Source organism: Sceloporus undulatus, chromosome 5, assembly GCF_019175285.1.
Source record: "Sceloporus undulatus isolate JIND9_A2432 ecotype Alabama chromosome 5, SceUnd_v1.1, whole genome shotgun sequence".
NCBI lineage: Eukaryota > Metazoa > Chordata > Lepidosauria > Squamata > Phrynosomatidae > Sceloporus > Sceloporus undulatus.
Genome location: NC_056526.1, coordinates 3,050,427 through 3,068,894, shown reverse-complemented (window position 1 = coordinate 3,068,894; position 18,468 = coordinate 3,050,427). Strand labels below are relative to the sequence as shown.

Here is an 18,468-nt window from a genome sequence, read left to right as displayed (position 1 = left end):
ACTACTACAACTACTACTACTATTATTCACTAATTTAAAGTAACTTCATGCCAGACAGTTGTGGTTGCACCCCTGGCCAAAGCCCAGGTTCTACTGACTTGTCAAAAAGTGGAGGGGAAATTATTACTATTACTGTATTCACTATGTTATAGAAGCTTCATACCACTTTAATAGTTGTTATGAGCCTCTCTAGTGTTATTCTGGGGTTTGTAGTTTGATGAGAGATGGGGTACAAATCCTGGGATGGAGCCATGGCAGTTAAAGTGGTATGAAAGTGATAGATCTGTGTAGTTAAGATAGATCCCAGGTCAAGAGTCTGGTTATTTTATGTACCACACCTTGCTCACTTTCCAGCATGTCTCTCTGAATTCTTCACCCTTTCTTTCTTTCTTTGTTATGTTACTATCCCAATTTTCCTCCAAGGCCCACAATGTGGCCTACGTGGTGGTCCTCTTCCCCACTTTTTAAAAATCCTTACAATACCCCCGTAAGGTAGGTTAATGGGGGGGCATTCTTTCCTTCCTTCCCTGCCCCTGGGGTTGCTGTTCCATTAAGCAGAGCCTTTGAATGCTGCACAGAAATAAAGATACAAGTGCCACAAGATGGCTGTTGTCAAAATTATTCCGCCATGCATTTCATTGGCCCTTAGTGTGGTTCAGTTAAGCATAATGAACTTTGATTGAAGCCAGAAAAGGTTGCCCATTAATGGACCCATTTTTCGGGGGTTAATTCTGAATGGGTTGAGGGTCCACAGTGCTTCCAAACACATGGCGAGTTTTCTGTGATGTGAATCCGTCATGCAGAGGGGTTGCTTGCAATGACTATTTTGGCCTTTGCAGCATATTATTAGGAGGAGCTAAAATTCTGGCATTCTGGAAGCAAAAATCCACTTTGGCTGCTGGATTGGCGCCAATACAGTAACTCTGAGCTCATCATTATGTCACAGGTTTAATTCTGCATGCAAAGGAATTTTATAACACCTTTGTGATTCCTTTCACTCAGGGTGCATTTGCATCGTAGAAATAATGCAGTTTGACACCACTTTGTCTGCCAAGGCTCCTTCCTACAGAATCCTGGGATCTGTAGCTTGTAAGGCCTTAGGGCTCTCCTCTGGTAGACCAGGTTGAATACCTCACCGAACGATAAATCCCAGGTGTTTGTGGCATTAGTAGGCAGCATCTACACTGCAAAGTTAATACAGTTTGACACTGCTTTATCTGCCATGGCTGTATTCCATGGAACTCTGGGATTTGCAGTTTGGTGAGACCTCAAGGCTTTCCTCTGACAGACCAGGCTGAATAACTCACAAGAGACAGATCCCTCAGTATTCTGTAGGATTAATGGGGTGCATCTACACGGCAGAATTAATAGTCTGACATTGTTTTAATTGCCATGCATTTTTTGTTAGGGGAGGCTAGAGACCTTGTAAAACTACAAATCCCTGGATTCCATAGGATGGCACTACAGTACGCCATCCCTCCCCCCAATCATAAAAACAGTGATCAACCTATAAAAAGAGATTAAACATCAAAACATTTAAAACTGTTCAATAGGAATACACTAAAAATTCGGGCAGATTAGTGCAAGAAATGAGTCTTCCTCTAGAAGGGGGGGGGGGGCAGAGTGATGGTATCAATCAATTCTGATATCTGTATCAATAGAGGGGAGGCAAGTCTAATGGATCTAATGGATCTAACGTAGTCTGGAAAGGCCTGCCAGAAGAGATCCTTCTTAATAGCAGTAGTGTCAAACTGCATTATTTCTACAGTATGGATGCCCCCTCAGTTAGTCTCAAAGGTGCTCCAAGATGGCTTTGCATACCAATTATTCCAGACTAACACGGCCACATCTCTGAGGTTTAATTCTGGTTGCATGTTGTGGTGGCGATGTCGGCGAACAGGATACATATAGTTTGGACTTTAGGAGAAGAAAGGGATGTTGAAGGCATGGGATGCTAAGGGAGAGTAAACATGCATAGCAAGTGTAGGCAACTATGGAAGGCCAGGGGCCACCTTGGCTTGTAGAGACCTTGGAAGGCTGCATCCACCACAGAAATCCCAAAAACATTCCCCCTCTGATGCCAGCTAGTTGTGGGGGGCATTCTCACCATTTTTAGCCCTCCTGGGCAATTTTAGGTCCAAGGCAGACCTTTTTTAATTACAGTACAAGAAATGAGCAGAAGTTACTTTCTGTTTGGTATTGTGTGCTTCCATGTCATGTCTGACTTATGGCAACTGTGTTATGGTGTTTTCTTGGCCAGATTTGTTCAGAAGGGGTTTGCCATTGCCTTCTTTTGATGCTGAGAGAGTGTGACTTGTCCAAGGTCACCCAGTGGGTTTCAATGGCCAAGTGGGCTTTCACACCCTGGTCTTCAGAGTCATAGGCTGCATCTGCACTGCAGAAATAATCCCGTTTCACACCACTGTAACTGCTACAGCTCAGTGTTCTAGAATTCTGGGAATTGTAGTTTTAGCCTTCTCTGCCAGAGAGCTCAGCAAATACAGATTTTATAGCATTGAGTCATGCATGGCAGTTAATGTGGTGTCAAACTGGATTATTTCTTCAGTGCAGATGCAGCCAGAGTCCAACACTCAAACCACTACATCACACTAGCTCTAGAGCTTTTCTTTCTACTTTCTCTTGTTTTTTTAAAAAGGGCATCTTTTGGGCCTAAATTGGCCCAAAGGGCAAAAATGTAAAGAGAATGCCCCTTTTCCCCTTTAAAGGGCCTTGTAGGACATTAGGGGGAATAGATAGATAGATAGATAGATAGATAGATAGATGACTTTTTTTTTACTTCTTGGATCCTCAAACATGTTCCTGGATGGCAACAGGTACCCCCTTTACCACACTTTGCCCACCTATGATGGTAGAGGCAGAGCCCAGGATTTTACAGGCAGGAAAAAGCACAAGGCTGAAGACTTGCCCCCTGGTTTTTGGAAGCTCTCAGCAGCACCTCTCCAATGTGTAAGTTGAACAGGAAAAACTTCAACTAGGAGCAATGTGCCCACGAGGAAATTTATCTTTCAGATGCTCCAGATTTCTCCAGCCAACTTCTGAAACTAAAGAATAAGGTCCGATTTGGCATGGAGTTTATACTCAGTTGATATTGATTTAGGCACTGGTGGATGGGATGGCCTTTACTGGGAGGACTGGAGTCCCAGATGTAGCATAGGGCAGCCTTTCCCAACTGGCACCCTTGGGATGTGTTGGACTATAACCTCCATAATCTTCCAGCCAGTGCAGCTGTGCTGGTGAAGGATGATGAGAGATGTAGTTTGACACATCTGAAGGATGACTAGAGGAATCAATACGACAGTGAGCTGGAAATGAAAGTAACATTGCCTTGAAAGTTTGCATAAACTGTATTTCTGTGGCCAGTTGGTTGGCCCAGTGAAGGTATAGCACTAATATGGTTTTTACATCCAATGCACAAGGATATAGGTGGATCTAAAATCCATATTTGTGCCATACAAGGAATTAGGAATTACGGGGTGGTGTAATTCTCTGCAAAGAAAGGAAGATGCATTTTGACCCAGAGTGTAATAACATAGTCTTTCTACAGAGCTAAAGAGGAAGAATGAGGAAGAAGAAGCTAGCAATACCTTTGAGGCTGATTTATTGTAGCCTGAGTTTTTGTGAAATCCACTTCTTCAGATGCACTGATGGAGTATAATGTTATGTCACAGATGCATAAGCTCTATAGAGCTAGGAAGTTCTCCACTAGCTGCACATATATTCAAGTATGTTAGATCAGTACTCCTAACATCAGTCTTGCAAGGTAGGCCTTGTATTGCAGGTAGGGAGCCAACTCTTGAGAGAAGTGGCTTGCTTGTAAGGCCACCTGGCCTGTTAGCAGGTGATGTGAGAATTTGCACCAGGTTCCTAAAATCTTCACCTGCCTTAACCACAGTGCTTTGCTTGGTTCTGGTCTTAGTGGCTTACTGCACAGGAAAAGTCGAGTTCCTTATGGATTAATCTTGTGGGTTAGTCTTGAGTTTCCTGTTTCAGTGACTTGACTAAAGCCCCTGAATAGATCTAGGTTAATGGTGACACTTGAACCGTGGCTTTGCTGGATTCAACCTCATTTTTAAAACCTCTGGAGAGTTGTGATTTTTTTCTTCTTATTTGGACTGGTGGGACATGTGTGTGTGAATTTTAGCGGTGGGGAGTAGCATGGGGCCATTGAAGGAGAGTTTTCTCTAGTTCTTCTAACTAAAGCAGAAGGGAGCACAGTAGAGGACAGGATGGAAGCCGACTCTGTGCTGCCATAGTTTCAGGAGCAGAGAGCTATGGTTGAGGAAGTAACGCACTTCAGTGGCTCTTAGCATGGTTCAATCAACTCTAATGCATGGAAGGGGGACTGAGCCAGGGTGTGTGTGTATGTGTTACAGGGCCCCATCATTGACTTCACTCTGTTCCCCTCTCCTTTTTGTGCAGGTCCCAGCCGGAGGGATGAAACCTTTTGCCCTGTTTGTCGTGGTGGCCGGGGCCTTGTTCCTGTACCCCTGCCTGAAGAGATGCAGCCACGGTTGGATGGCGACCTGAGGGGGAGCCTCTGTGTCCCCTTCCCCTCACAGAGAGGACCACACATGCCACACGCCCTCCCCACACACCCTTCCCTGTTGTGCAAACTGAGCACTTTCTCTCTCCCCACCCTGCACCCCAGCCTGCATTGTGGAGGCTGGAGTCTAGGGAACCAGTCCCCTTGACCTTTAGAGGGTCCATCATGGATCTCAGCCTCCACGCTGGACAGTACCCTCTGTCTCTTTTTATCTCCTGTAGCAAAAACCCGCACCCTCTCCTTACCTTTCTTTGGGCTTTCACTGAGCCTCATATGCAGGAGACAGGGTGGGGTGAAAGGATGAGGTGGCATTTAGGTTGTACAATGGGGCTTCCAGCCTGATCCTGGCTCCCTACCCCTTTTGCTCATAGGAAACCAGAGAAGGGAAGAACACTCCTTCCTCTAGTTGCTCCTTTAGTGCTCCAAGCTGCCATGTTGCACCCAGTCTGGATGTGCTGGGAAAGGTTGGGTCAGGACCGAGGAAGGAAGAGAGGTGAGAGTTTGGAACCGAGCCCCCTTCTGAGGTTCAGAAGGGATGCTCATGCTCAGGAAAGAGCAGAAAGCCACGGCCCCTTGACCCCTGCATCTTCTTTTCCCTCCCCGGAGACCATTCCATGCCACTCCTTTTGGGTCAGCCCAAAGGGGGCGATCGGGAGCAATACCTGTTTCACAGCACTACCCTTGCAGGACGCTGATTCTTTCCATCCACAGCAGTAAAACACTGGCAATAATGCAGGGGATCAACCAGCATACGGGGCCAAGGAAAATCCATGATGATTTCTCTTCTCTTTTTTGGCAATATTTAAGGCCTGTTTTAACACTGTGAATGGGACCCATGCGAGCAAACCTGGGATGCTCCAAAGTGGCCAAAGGCAAACAGAGCTATGCGTGTACCTTGCTTTATCTAGCCTACTTCCTCTCAAAAGTAACTTCCAGATAGTTCCATCTTTCCCAGGAACAGGCCGCTGCCTCTCCCAAGCCCCTGAATCTATGCATCGTGCCCTCATGTCATCTTCCCATCTCTTGTCTGGCTATCCTGCCTCCCCAACTTGCTCCTAGCCTTAGGAAATACTCGTAGGTCAGTGCATATGTGTGTGTGAACGTGGTCTTTGCAACTTCAAGGCTGGCAGGGCAGTGTGGGACTGCTAGAGAGATATAGTTGGGTTTGGGGAGAGTTGTATCGTGAAGACCCGCTTGGGGAGTCATGGTAGTCACCGTTTGAGTTCCTTTCCAGCGATTGATTCCTCCCAGCCCACCAATCGCAATGGGGAAGGAGAGTGACAGCTTTTTGGACCATGATGGCATAGCCTCTGGGATCCCGTGGGCATGAGATCTTAGCCCTGCATGATTTATTTGTGCCTGTGTGTGTCTGTCCGAGGGTGCTTGCTCCATCACTGAGCAGTCTGCTCCCACCTTTTTCTGTCTCTTCCCTCAAACTCTGCTCCCTGTTTCCATCTGAAATGGGGCAGATCACTTTTAAGAAAAGAATCTTTAAAAAAAAAAAAGATACCGGAGACTCTCTGTGGATCTTTGTCTTTGTTCTATGTTGTAGCTCAGTAAAAAAGAAAAGAAAATATCTTTATAAATACCTCTGTCTCTTGTCTGTTCTTGTTCCAATCGCCTCTTTGTCTCATCAAGGAATGGTCAAAAACAGTGGCGGATGATGCCTTCTATATTATCCCATTGGCCTGAACGCTGGTGGTGTCTTATGGATACTCAAGTCCCCCTAAGGATGTGGTTGGACATTTCTAGCTAATGAACGTCATCAACCAGCTCAAGGTGAGGTATTAGGTTTGCACATCTGGAGCCACTGCTCATGGATATGCATTGTGCATGGACATTGTACTTAAATGTATGTTACCCAAAACGCTGGGGTCCTGGGAGGGCACCCACAATTGACTTCAGTGGAGGAGTTGGTTAAGTTCAGTAGGTAGCAGCGAGAGGGCTTTGAGTAATGCTTTAAAAGCTGGACGTCTAGCCTATGTACGATGGCTCCAAACCACGAACTCCAAACAGCAAATTCTAAATTAGTTTTTAAGACAGCAAGGGGAAATTGTGAATTTGATCCTACAGGGCTCCAGGTTGACTCAGCCTTCCATTTTGTCATAGGTTGGTAAAATGAGTACCCAGCTTGTTGGGGACAATTGGCTAATGCACTGTAAACCACTTCGAGGCCCAGCAAATGCAAACGAAAACCACTCAAGGTGAGGGGTTTTCCTGGCAGACAATGATCCCTAATTGAGCAGACCCAAATCCTCCTTGCTTATTCTCCCACCCAGAGGCCAACAACAGAACAATACACAGATTAATATGGAAATCACTCTTCCCAACCTAGAGCCACACAGTGTGTGTGTGTGTATACACACACCCCACTCACTTCCATGCCAATTGCCAACATTCTCTGAAGATGCCAACCACAGATGCTGGCGAAACATCAGGAGCAAACATGGCCACATAGACCAAAAAATCCACAAAAAACTGCACATTAAGGCAGTTGGACAGTCGGTGAGGGATTGACCTGTGTGTATGAAATCCCAAAGCCAGTGTGGTGTAATGGTTTGAGCATAGGACTTGGACTCTGAAGATCAGGGTTAGATTCCCAGCCCAGCCATGGAAACCTGCTTTAGGCAAATCACACACTGTCAGCCCCAGACTGCAAAGAGGGACCACTGAATAGTCCTGCAAGGGTGAAACCAAGCTAGAACGCTCTGGAAGGTATCTGTGAGTCACTGGACTATACTTGCTGTCCTGTCCCAGGTGGATAGAGGAATGGAATGGGTTCACACCAGGCCTGCTTGCTGGGACAGCCAAAAAAGTCACACACACAAACACCGCAACTATCTCCGTCTTCTCTACCTTTTGGGAGCAGAGAAGGGACTTGGGTGCTCTTTTGGGCCCAGCGCTGGGCCGAAAGAGACAGGGTCAGAAGCACATGTTGTTCTCCTCTGGAGCGGCACATGCCGTGTGTCTTACTCACCGGCCTTTCTCCGAGTCGGAGGCCAGGTGCTCCAAGAGAGAGAACCTCATCGGCTATATTTGAGTGCCAGACTCACAGAGACATGGGCCATGAGCCAACGGTCTTGGATCCAAGCCATGCTTCTTTTTTAGCTTCCCCAGAGAATGGAGAGTGGCTGTATTTTTGGAAGATGAGATTGGAGTAGGAGGAAGAAAAAGGATTGCTCTGAATAGTGGTCTCTTTCTATTCCGGGTTAGGAATGGATGGTTTAGGGGGAGATGAAAATTTCTCCTAGCCAAGGATTGAAGCCTCCAAAAAGCCAGGTGGCGGGCTAGGGACATGTTTTTTGGTCTTTGTATAAAGGATCTTATATGAAAAGACCTGATAACCCAATAAGAAAGAAACATTCAAGCCATCAGATGAGGACACCCCATAAGGGACAAACTTTCTGGCCCTTGAATAAGGAACATCCCATAAAGGGCAAGAGCTTTGGCCCATAAATAAGGGACACCCTATAAGGGACAAGCTTTCTGGCACTTGAATATGGGACATGCTATAAGGGACAAGCTTTCTGGCCTTTCCATTAGCTTACAGTTGTGTAAACTGCTTAGACACTGTTAGTTCAGTATGAAGTGGTGTATAAATGAAGCTGTTTGTTTGTTTGACAAGCATTGTGGCTCTTGAATAAAGGACATCCCATAAAGGGCAAGCATTTTGGCGCTTAAATAAGACACACAATACAAGAGACAAGATTTCTGGTCCTTGAATAAGGGACGCACCGTAAGGGACAACTTTCTAGCACCAAATAAGCAACACTTTTATACTAAGGGACACTTGACAACCCAATAATAATAATAATAATAATAATAATAATAATAATAATAATCTTTATTTATAAAGCGCTGTAAAATAATGGATATGTTTTCCAGCTCTCAAATAAGGGACGCTTCATAAGGAACAAGCTTTATGACCCTTAAATAAGGGACAAGTTTTACAGCCCTCAAATAAGAGGACAAGCTTTCTGGACCTCCAATAAAAGACATCCCATAAAGGAAAATATTTCTGGCCCTTAACTAAGGGACACCCCATAAAGGATAAGCCTTCTAGCCCTCAAATAAGAAACATTCCTTATAATAAGAGATGCCGGGTGACCCTAAGTTTTAGCTAAACAGGGATTTTAACACTGTGCTTTTTTGTCAGTATTTTCTGTTTTTAGCATGTTTAGATGGTTTCTACTGTTTTAAATTTTAAACTGTTTGATTGTATTGTAGCTTGCTCAGAGATCTTATGACACTGAGTAGGATACAAATGGTTGAATAAATAAAAAGTACGATTCTAAGGGGACAACCAGGACCACAGTTCTGAACATGAGCTGGTTCAAAAAAGGGCTTGAGGCAACTTAGAACCGAATCGGCCAAAACTCTGTCTTATGACCAGAGGGGAAGAAGAGGCATTTTCACTGTGGTTGGGTATAAAAGTATATTCTTTGTTTCTTGGAACATGCTGGTGAATTTTCTTTCTGGAAGGAAGGAGGGTCTGATCCCAACGGCTAGTTCCAAATGGAGGAGACTCATTAAATGAATGGGGAATTGGGAAGTCAATGCAAATGAATGGGTCTACTCTGTTGGGGACTAATGGTTGGATGAAGGCTAAGGCCAAAAGCCCATTGATATGGCAGAAGTTTGCTGTTTTAAAATCATGGCAACTTCTCTCCTTTCCAAGAGTCATACCATGGCAGAGTTGGATGGATCGATTAGACAGCGGAGCGTGGTTCACACTACATTTGCCCTGATCACATATTTTTCCTGTAAAATAACCCACTTGTCGTTCACATTGACAAATGAATCGATTCAAAATGCATGCGCTTCAGCCAGCCAAAGGGCAATTTAAACCAATTCTGATCCACATCTTGTTCACATGGAATTGATTTATTGAAAAAGGTGTGGAAAAAAATCAGCGTCAAAAAGACGCAGGTCAAATGGGTCTAGCGCATGGCCCCCTCTCTGAACCGCTTCAGTGATTTGGTTCAAGTGTGAACCTGGGTCATTTAAACCACTTCAGACCAGATTGCAAAATAGTTTAAAACATAGTGGGAATGAGGCCATAGAGAGAACAATTCTCTAGGCATTTGTAGATCCTCCAGTGCAATTCTATGTTAACAAATGTTGACCTCAGAGTTGCACTGGAGAACCTAAAGAATCCTACAAAGATGTTCTCTCAGGAAGAAAAAATAGTGTTTTTTTATTTGTGGTTTTTGCACTTTCACGGGGGTCCTGTGCCCCTAACCCCAGCAAATGTGGAGGGTCCACTGTAAATGTTATAGTCGTTGTCATCCTCCTCCTCCTCCTCATCATCTCAGCTAGAAAAGAAATGGTGATGTAAGTTTTACATTGCTCCTAAAACAGTCCCTGGTCCACCGTAGTGCAAGAATTTTGCAAGAAATGGATCCTTCCTCTTGATTGTCTATCCCAAATGGATCATGGCAAGTTGTGCTTTTGTGGCTGTGGCATTCATTGGATACAAGCATCCCTGGGTGACTTTTGTTTGGATGTGTCAGAGAGGATTTGAGAGATGTAGTAGACACATCCCACCAAGAAAAGCTGATGCGTGACAGTGCAGATGAGATCATCTTGTAAACAACCGGTTAAAAACTCATCTCTGAGTAAAGGCTGGAGAAGCATGAATGAGATCCAGTCTGGTTGAGATGCCTAAGAGAGCAACAATGTGCAAGCCTGGTTGTACTACAAAGCCACTAGGCCGGTCGGCTTGCCTTGTGTGACACACTGTGTTTTCTTCCCAGTTGGCAAGTCAATCACTCTGAGATACTATCCCATGACATTGCACTTTGATCCTCCATAGTGTAATCCAGTGGAATCCTGGGATTTGTAGTTTTCTGAATAATCCCGTGGAGCTATGGGACTTTTAGTAGGCTGCCCCTGGAGTATCCTGCCCAATACAGACAGAACCTTGTAAATTATAGCCATAGAGCATACATGACATAGTAGTTTGAGTATTGGACTATGAGCCCAGAGGTCAGGGTTTGATTCTCTGCTCAGCCATATAAACCCACTGGGTGACCTTGGGCAAGTCACATTCTCTCAGCCTCAGGTCATAGCAAGCCTCCTCTGAACAAAATTTGCCATAAAAGCCGCATGATAGGTTTGCCTTAGGGTTGCCATAAGTCGGAAACGATTTGAAGGCACACGACACACATGGCACAATGCTCTCCTAGGTGAGCTGGAGATTTGCACATGCCCCTTTCCTCTTGACTGGCGCTGAACTCATCCAAAGGGGAGTATTTGCACCTGTGTCTCCCACCTAGAAATGAAACTAGAGACTCTGGATTAAGGCTTGAGATTTATACTTCCTCTCTATCACTTCCACCACCCAAAGAAAGTGCAACTGACCACTGTTTAAGAGACATTCCTCAAAGCGGTGTCCAAAGAGCTCTTGCTTGGGTTTTGGAGAAGAGAGAGAGAGAGAGAGAGAATAATGTTTGCAAAACTGGCTTGCTTGTGTTTGCTTCTCTTCAATGCAGTCTCCTCCACCGCAATGGTCCACTCCGTGAAGAGATGGACAAGTCCAGGTGATGCCTGGGAAGAGACTCCATCTCAGTGATCTGGATTTAGCCAGGAGAGAGAGGGAGGATTTGTATCCCTCTCTGACTCGGCATGTTATTAATAGAAGCCCCTGCCCCATGTTCCCCTGCGCCTTCGACCATTCAGGAATCCCTGAGGTCACCGGTGCCAAGAGGCCTCCGTCGCTCCAGTTTCTGTACACATGCCACTCCTTTGCATGACACAAGGCCAGCCCTCGGCTTCATGGGGCCTTATTCACAGTCGAGACAGCAGCCCAGAGAGCACAACACATAGTACAAGTTCCTTTTTTTGTTGGTTTGATGGGAGACAGCTGAGTTACAAGCTTTCCTTATTCATCAATAAGTGTACAGTTAGCCCTCCACATTTGCAGCTTAGACTTCAGTGGGTTTGATTATTTGCAATTTTGATTAATATGTTCTCTCTAGGAACTGTTTTTATAACAAAAACCACGTCCACATTTTGCTGTTTTGTTTTTCCTTTGCTAATCTTATTGTTTTGCACTGTTTGAAAATCTTTAATTAAAAAATACAAAAAGAAAGAAAGTAACTATTGATGTGACAGTATGTAGAGAAATCTTGTAGCCCCTTTGAGACGAACTGAAAGAAAGAAGTTGGCAGCATGAGCTTTCATAGCCTTGAGTCTACTTCCTCAGATGCATTTCCTAGATTTAAGTGTAGGAAAGCTCATGCTGCCAACTTCTTTCTTTCAGTTCGTCTCAAAGGTGCTACAAGAACTCTCTACATATTGATTTTACAGACTAACACAGCTATACCTTTGAATTTGACGGATGCAACAATTACAGCAATAAATTTGCTCTTTAAAAAAAGGAAAACAACTTTCTAACAGGCCTTTGGAAAGTGTGGCTGGATTTCAGTATGGGACTTGTGTCCTTTTGGGGTGCATCTACAAGGCAGGAAAAAAGTGCAGTCTGACACCACTTTAACTGAGATTTTTCCCCTCCAAGCTCTGAGAAGCATAGTGTCTCGGAGGATACATCTACACTGTAAAAATAATGCAGTTTGATATCACTTTAAGCACGGCAGCTCCATCCCAGGTAATCCTGGGATTTGTATCTTTGCAAGGTCTTTAGCCTTCTCTGCCAAAGAGGGCTGGTGCTTCTCAAAAATGACAGTTCCCAGGATTCCATGGAGCCATGGCAGTTAAAGTGATGCGAAGCAGCATTATTTCTACAGTGTACATGTAACCTAAGTAGACTCAAATCCATAGGAAATAGAATTAAATGGTTTCACAATGCCTATCTTCAGCAAGGGGTTGCAGTCATGTTACTACATATGGAGACCAGCAAAGTGATGGGACCAGTGTGCATGAGGAATGTTTGGTGCACATCGAGGAAATGGTAGGGACCTAAATCCATGGGCTCTGCCTAAGAGTTGACTTACCACTGAGCACTTGATGCAATGTGCCTCCTGTACTTGAGAGCAATAGCTGTATTTAGGCTCATGGGTGAGAATGGTGGGTTCCTCCAGATAGAATCATAGAGTTGGAAGAGACCACAAGGGCCATCCAGCCTCTGTTTAAAGACCTCCAAGGAAGGAGACTCCATCACTCTCCATTGAGGAAGTGTGTCCCATGCTATCACTTGCTCCTTCCCACTTCACTTCCTGTGTTCATAGATAAACTCTCTAGATCCATTCTAGTTGAGTTTGGGAAGTTTTAAAGGAAAAGATCCACTTTGGCTTTAAGTCCAAATGATAAAGGATCAATCCAAACTAATTTTGGAGGGGATAAGGGGGTTTTGCCTCTTGGAAAGAGCCTGTACCTTTAAGGAAATTCAGAATAAATCTAATGGCATTCATTGGCACAGAAGACACCAGCAATGCTCAGTTTTAAGAACAGACGTTTGTTTATTTATATTTAAAAAAAACTTTATTATTAAAAAAAAACCCACAAATACAAAAACAAATACATTTTCTGATTTCTTAAGAATTCATTTTGCACAAATCACATATAAATTCCTTATTCATATGGCTCACTTTTTTTTAACATAATGTCAAACAAGGTTAACACTATAATATGAACATTATAGGCACACTTTCTCTTGACAGCAGAAGGATATTTCTTCCTCTGTTTACTATGTTTTCTACTATCTTCTGAATGTCATTATTTTTGCGCACAAATACTCAGAGAAACATTTCCTTTCATTCTTCTTTATATCACTCCATCATTCATGCCATATTTACCCTAACATTCATTCTGCTCTTACATATCCACATTTGTACATACATACAATACAGGTATACAATACACACATCCACTAAACATTTCCCTTTTCTCCATTTATGCACATTTATTTTCCCGACCTTACTATATGTGTTTTCTTTAAAAGACAGACTTTTAAACATGGTGGAAAGAAGGGGTTGAAATTAAAGGGTCGTGTATGGATGAGACAAGTGGAATCCCTGGAGTAGCTCAGTATGTCCCCATGTTTCCAACCTAGGTCTCCGCATCTCCATGGAAGCGGAGGGAAGTTGTGGGGTGGGAAATACAAGCACACCGGCCTGGTGTCCTTTGGCCTGATATTCTATCCTTTTGTGATTCAGGCTGGACAGACCCAGTGGGTTATTTCTATCTAGGAAAACTGGTCACTGAATGCTATGTGCCAGGCTGTGGCTTCCTTGTGCCGGATGAAGCAAGAGGGTGCATGAAAAATGACCACCACTACCATTCCGCTCTTTCCTTCTTTGCATGGAGTTTATCACACAGGCGTTTTTTCCATGCAGAAACGCAATTTACCATATATACTTCACTATAAGTCGAGGGCAGGTTTTGGGGCCAAAATTATGGATTTTGCTATGACCCATGTTTAAGTCGAGGGCAAAACTTAGGGGCATATAGAAAAGGATCTAAAGGATGAAGCAAAGCAAAGCAATGTCAAAGAACTTTCCAAATTCCAGCAGACATAACTGTTTGTGTTCACACTGAAGGATGGATGGATGAGAGAATAGAAGGGGTCACTCCTTCCAGGACAGATTATACTCTTGGTTTTCACCAAGAAGATGCTTTCTCCTTTTAAATAAGGGTTAAGATAAGTAACTTCATTGACCTGTGGATACGTTGACTCAGAGGGTTTTGTTTGGTGATTTTTTTGACCTAAATTTCTAGACTTATACATGAGTATATACAGTAAAAGAGGGAAATCCCACAAAAGCAGGATTATTTTCACATGACATCGCACATTAACGCATACACAAAGTGAAAAAAATCCCGTAAAAAGTGGGATCGTTTTCACACGTCGTGGGCATTGAGCATTAACGCGGAAATAAACTGCACAGAAAGTGGACAAAATCGCCTGCTTTTTACTTTAGAGATTGTCCCGAAAGTAAAAAAATGATGATTTTGTCCACGTTCTGTGCAGTTTATTTCCGTGTTAATGCTGAATGCCCCTCATGAGGGTGAAAACGATCCTGTTTTTGTGGGATTATTCCTGGATTTAAATCCTGTTTTTGCACAAGATTTAGGCTCTTAGCTTCCTGTGTGATGCTAATGTCAGGAAGAAACTCTTCTAGAACATGGCCACACAGCCCGAAAGACCCACAAAAAACTATGGATGCCGGCCAGGAAAGCCTTTGACTTCACATACCCCAATCCTGTCATGCATACTTTTTGGCCTGGTTTTGTGGAACAGAATGATGGCAACCCTCTCTCTCAGCCGCTTGCACTGCTTGGAAAAAGTCACTTTTAAAAAGTAAGAAGTGACTGGCCCAGTTTCAGCTCCCTCCCAAAGGAGTTGCATTCTGTTTTATTTTGCATATTGATGGTGCTGTGTCACAGCCTATGCAACTTTATACATGCTCAGCTATGTTGCAAGAGACAGTGCAGTGTAGTAGTTTGAGTGTTGGACTAGGATTCTGGAGACCAGGGTTCGGATCCCAGGTCAGCCATGGAAAGCCACTGGGTGACCTTGGGCAAGTCACACTCTCTTGGCCTCAGGGGATGACATTGGCAAAATCCCTCTGAAGAAATTTGCCAGGAAAAGTCCAGAATAGGTTTGCGTGAGGGTTGCCATAAGTCAGAAATGACTTGAAGGCACATGCCAACAACAAGAGTGGCTATATAGAAGAAGCACAAAGGAATTGCGAAGACGTGTCATGGGACGCTGGCAAAAGTGTCTGATGCATATCAGTACTGTTGTGCATTGGGTCCCATTATGTAGTGCTCCTGATGTGCAATGCTTGCATTCCTGACTCCCCTACATGACAACGTACCAGCACCCCTTGCAAAACGAGGAGGTAGCAAAACTGCTCAGTCCTATTTGCCCCAGCGGTAAGTCCACTTAACAAAGATGCAAGTCACCAAGTGAGTTCCAGACATCCACCATCAGCATTATCATTATGATTGCTATTTTGAAATTAATAGCTCTGAGAGTCACATGCTAACAGCTTCTTTCAGTTTGCCACAAAGGTGCTACAAGATCCCTTTGCTTACTGGTTTTCCAGACTAACACAGCTATATCTTCAAACAGTAACAACAACAACAACAACAACAACATATGTGTTTTTTTATTCCTAAAACTGCACTTGCATTCAGAGAAACCCTAGTGATTGCAGATATAGACCTTCCCATCTTTTTTGGGGTGTTGCCAGGTGAGAAGCACTTTCCAACCTAAAACATTGATGATGATGATGATGATGATGATGATTATTATTATTATTATTATTATTATTATGTTTATTTATATAGTGCCATGGGCTTTACATAGTGCTTTACAAAGGAGAGAAAACAACAATCCAAAATAGAAACAAAAACCAGCCTACGGCACACAATCTAAAACCACAAGAAAGATTATAAAATTAATAAAATATTACTATAACAAAGTTAAAACAATACTATAAAAGTGTAAATTAATACAAATAATATGGTCATAAAATCAAGACAAAATAGATTTTCTGACCCCCCCCCCAAATAATACTGTTTGGTAGCTTGTATGTTGCAAGAACCTGTTTTGGGTTTTACTCAGAGCTTGAAATAAACTACTCTATTTTACAGTTTATTCCAAGGTGCTGAAACCTGTCCCCGAAGGAACTCCAGCATTTTAGGTAGCTTCTTTCAAATTCGTACCCAAATCTGGAGCGTGTTTACCACCTCTTGACATGGGAGAGGTAGCTTCTGCACCCCAATAGATTTCTTTTTTCTGGTTAAGAAAGGGAAAGCGGTGAGAAAACAGGTTAGAAATGAAAGCTGAAGATCCAGAGCATCAGGAACATTTACTTTTTTGGATGACAGCTCCCAAGCAGCCATGCTAGGCTGGGAAGTGTCATCATCCCTAAACGTAACTTTCCCATAGTCTGGGCTGGATACTCTGGGGAAGTCCATGAACAGGGCAGGTCAATTGCACAAGAAAAGTCCCATCTGGAAGCATCCGTTTGCATGCTAAAATGTTGTTGGGTGCTTTGTGTGTTTGTGCAACTCCTCCCTTTCCACAGCAGGGCGGTTTGGGATGATTCATGGGAGGACAAATTGGCACAGGCCGAGGGCAAGCATGCGCTGGAGGGACATACTGTCCAACCTTTCACAGATACAAATGCATAACACTCCTATTTTCAAGCCATGGGGCATCGCCTGGGAACTTAACACACTTTATGTTACACATTTTTAAAGCTTTGACTGTTCTTGCAACTCGTCTGTCCTTCAAATGCTTTTTCAAAGGCCAAATGCCATTGCTTTTAAAAACAACAACAACATAATAACTCAAGTTATTAAACCCATCGTGGGGGTTTCTTGGCACAATTTGTTTAAGGAGGGGTTCATCTCTGACTTCCTCTGAGACTGAGAGAGTGTCTATGGGGGGTTCCAGAACTAAACCCCAGTGGATACCAAGGGCCCTCAGTAATCATAATCATAATCATAATCAATCATCCTATTTTATATAATGGGACTTGAGACTCCACACATTTTGGAATCCATGGAGGCTGGAACAAACCCCAGCAGCTACCAAGGGACCACTGTAGTTTAAGAATGGAGGCATACTGGTTTGGTGTCATTTCTTATCACACTTTCTCCATGATCCATGGCAACGTGATCTGTTTTCTGTGCTGTGAAACACCTCCTTCTGGGACAAGCAGGGCAGGGGAACAAGCAATTGTGGTCACCAGCCATCTCCTGAAGCTGGTTGTTGTGTGAATTTACACACAAAAGCCAGCTTGGGAAGCTGTTGGCAGTGCAACTGCTGCAAGGGGACTGGGGGAGAGGAGCAGAATCATGGCCACTAGCACTCCATGCTAGTGACAAGCAGAACTGCAAGGGAAGGGATCCATTGCAGAAAGGCAATCATGGAATAACAGTGAGGTTTGGAGCCTATTGGCAGGTTTTGCCCATCAATTAAAAGGTGCATTGTAGTCACAGTGGAAATGCAAGGCAGCAGCAGGACAGACACGACATTGTGCAAGAAGTACTGGCCAAAAGTACTTATCCATTCAAAAGGGATGTTGAGAGACTGGAGCATGTTCAGAGGAGGGTGACCAAAATAGGGAACGGTCTTGAAACCACCAAGCCCTGTGAGGAGTGGCTTAGAGAGCCAGGGATGTTTAGCCTGGAGAAGAGATGGTTAAAAGGTGATATGATAGCCCTGTTGAAATATTTGAAGGGATGTCATATTGAGGAGGGAGCAAGCTTGTTTTCTGTTGCTCCAGAGCAGGAGTAGGCAACCTGCGGCCCGCGGCCCGGATGCGGCCCAGCGAGGCCTTGGGACCAGCCCCAGCCCGGTCCTGCCGCCGATTGCCGCCGGGGCCTTTGGCCTCTCGCGCGCAGGGGCAAGGGGGGCAATTGTCTATAGACGCCTCAGAAACATGCATTTATATTAACATTATTTTTAAAATCAGCAATTTTTTTCGCGTGTCCTCCAGTTTTTTTTAAAAAAGTGTCTTCCATTTGAAAATTTAGTCCTACATTTGTCCCGGTTTGTTTATTTATTTAATTTTTTTAAAAAATTATTTAATTATTTATTTTTTGGCTTCGGCCCCCCAGTTGTCTGAGGGACAGCAACCTGGCCCCCCGGCTCAAAACGGTTGCCTACCCCTGCTCCAGAGAATAGAACAAGGGAACAATGGATGCAAACCGCAGGAAAAGAGATTCCAGCTCAACATTAGGAGAAACTTCCTGACAGTAAGAGCTGTCCAACAGTGGAAGATGCTGCTTTGGAGGGCAGTGGAGTCTCCTTCTCTGGAGGCTTTTGATCTGTTGGCGGTGTTTTAATTTTTGATTGTGTTTTCCTTCGGGGTCTCTTGCAAGGCTATGATTCTATTTTTCTAAAAATGCTTTTGTCTTGTTCAAGCTCCTCTTTTCTAGCCTCATGTCATAAAGTTCCTAAAAATCTCTGAGCTAAGCGGCCA

General features: G+C 44.0%; 1 protein-coding gene across 3 annotated transcripts in view; it reads left to right on the top strand.

The window, feature by feature from the left end:
• LOC121932200 (coiled-coil domain-containing protein 136-like) overlaps positions 1-6,152 on the top strand; it is a 33,775-nt gene extending 27,623 nt beyond the window's left edge. For 2 of the 3 annotated variants that reach the window (XM_042470676.1, XM_042470674.1), the window contains one exon: positions 4,441-6,152. In XM_042470676.1, the coding sequence (XP_042326610.1) occupies positions 4,441-4,548 (108 nt within the window). In that variant the 3' untranslated portion in view covers positions 4,549-6,152. The remainder of the gene's footprint in view (positions 1-4,440) is intronic. The other variant, XM_042470675.1, reaches the window with a different exon arrangement.
• Positions 6,153-18,468: the final 12,316 nt, after the last annotated feature.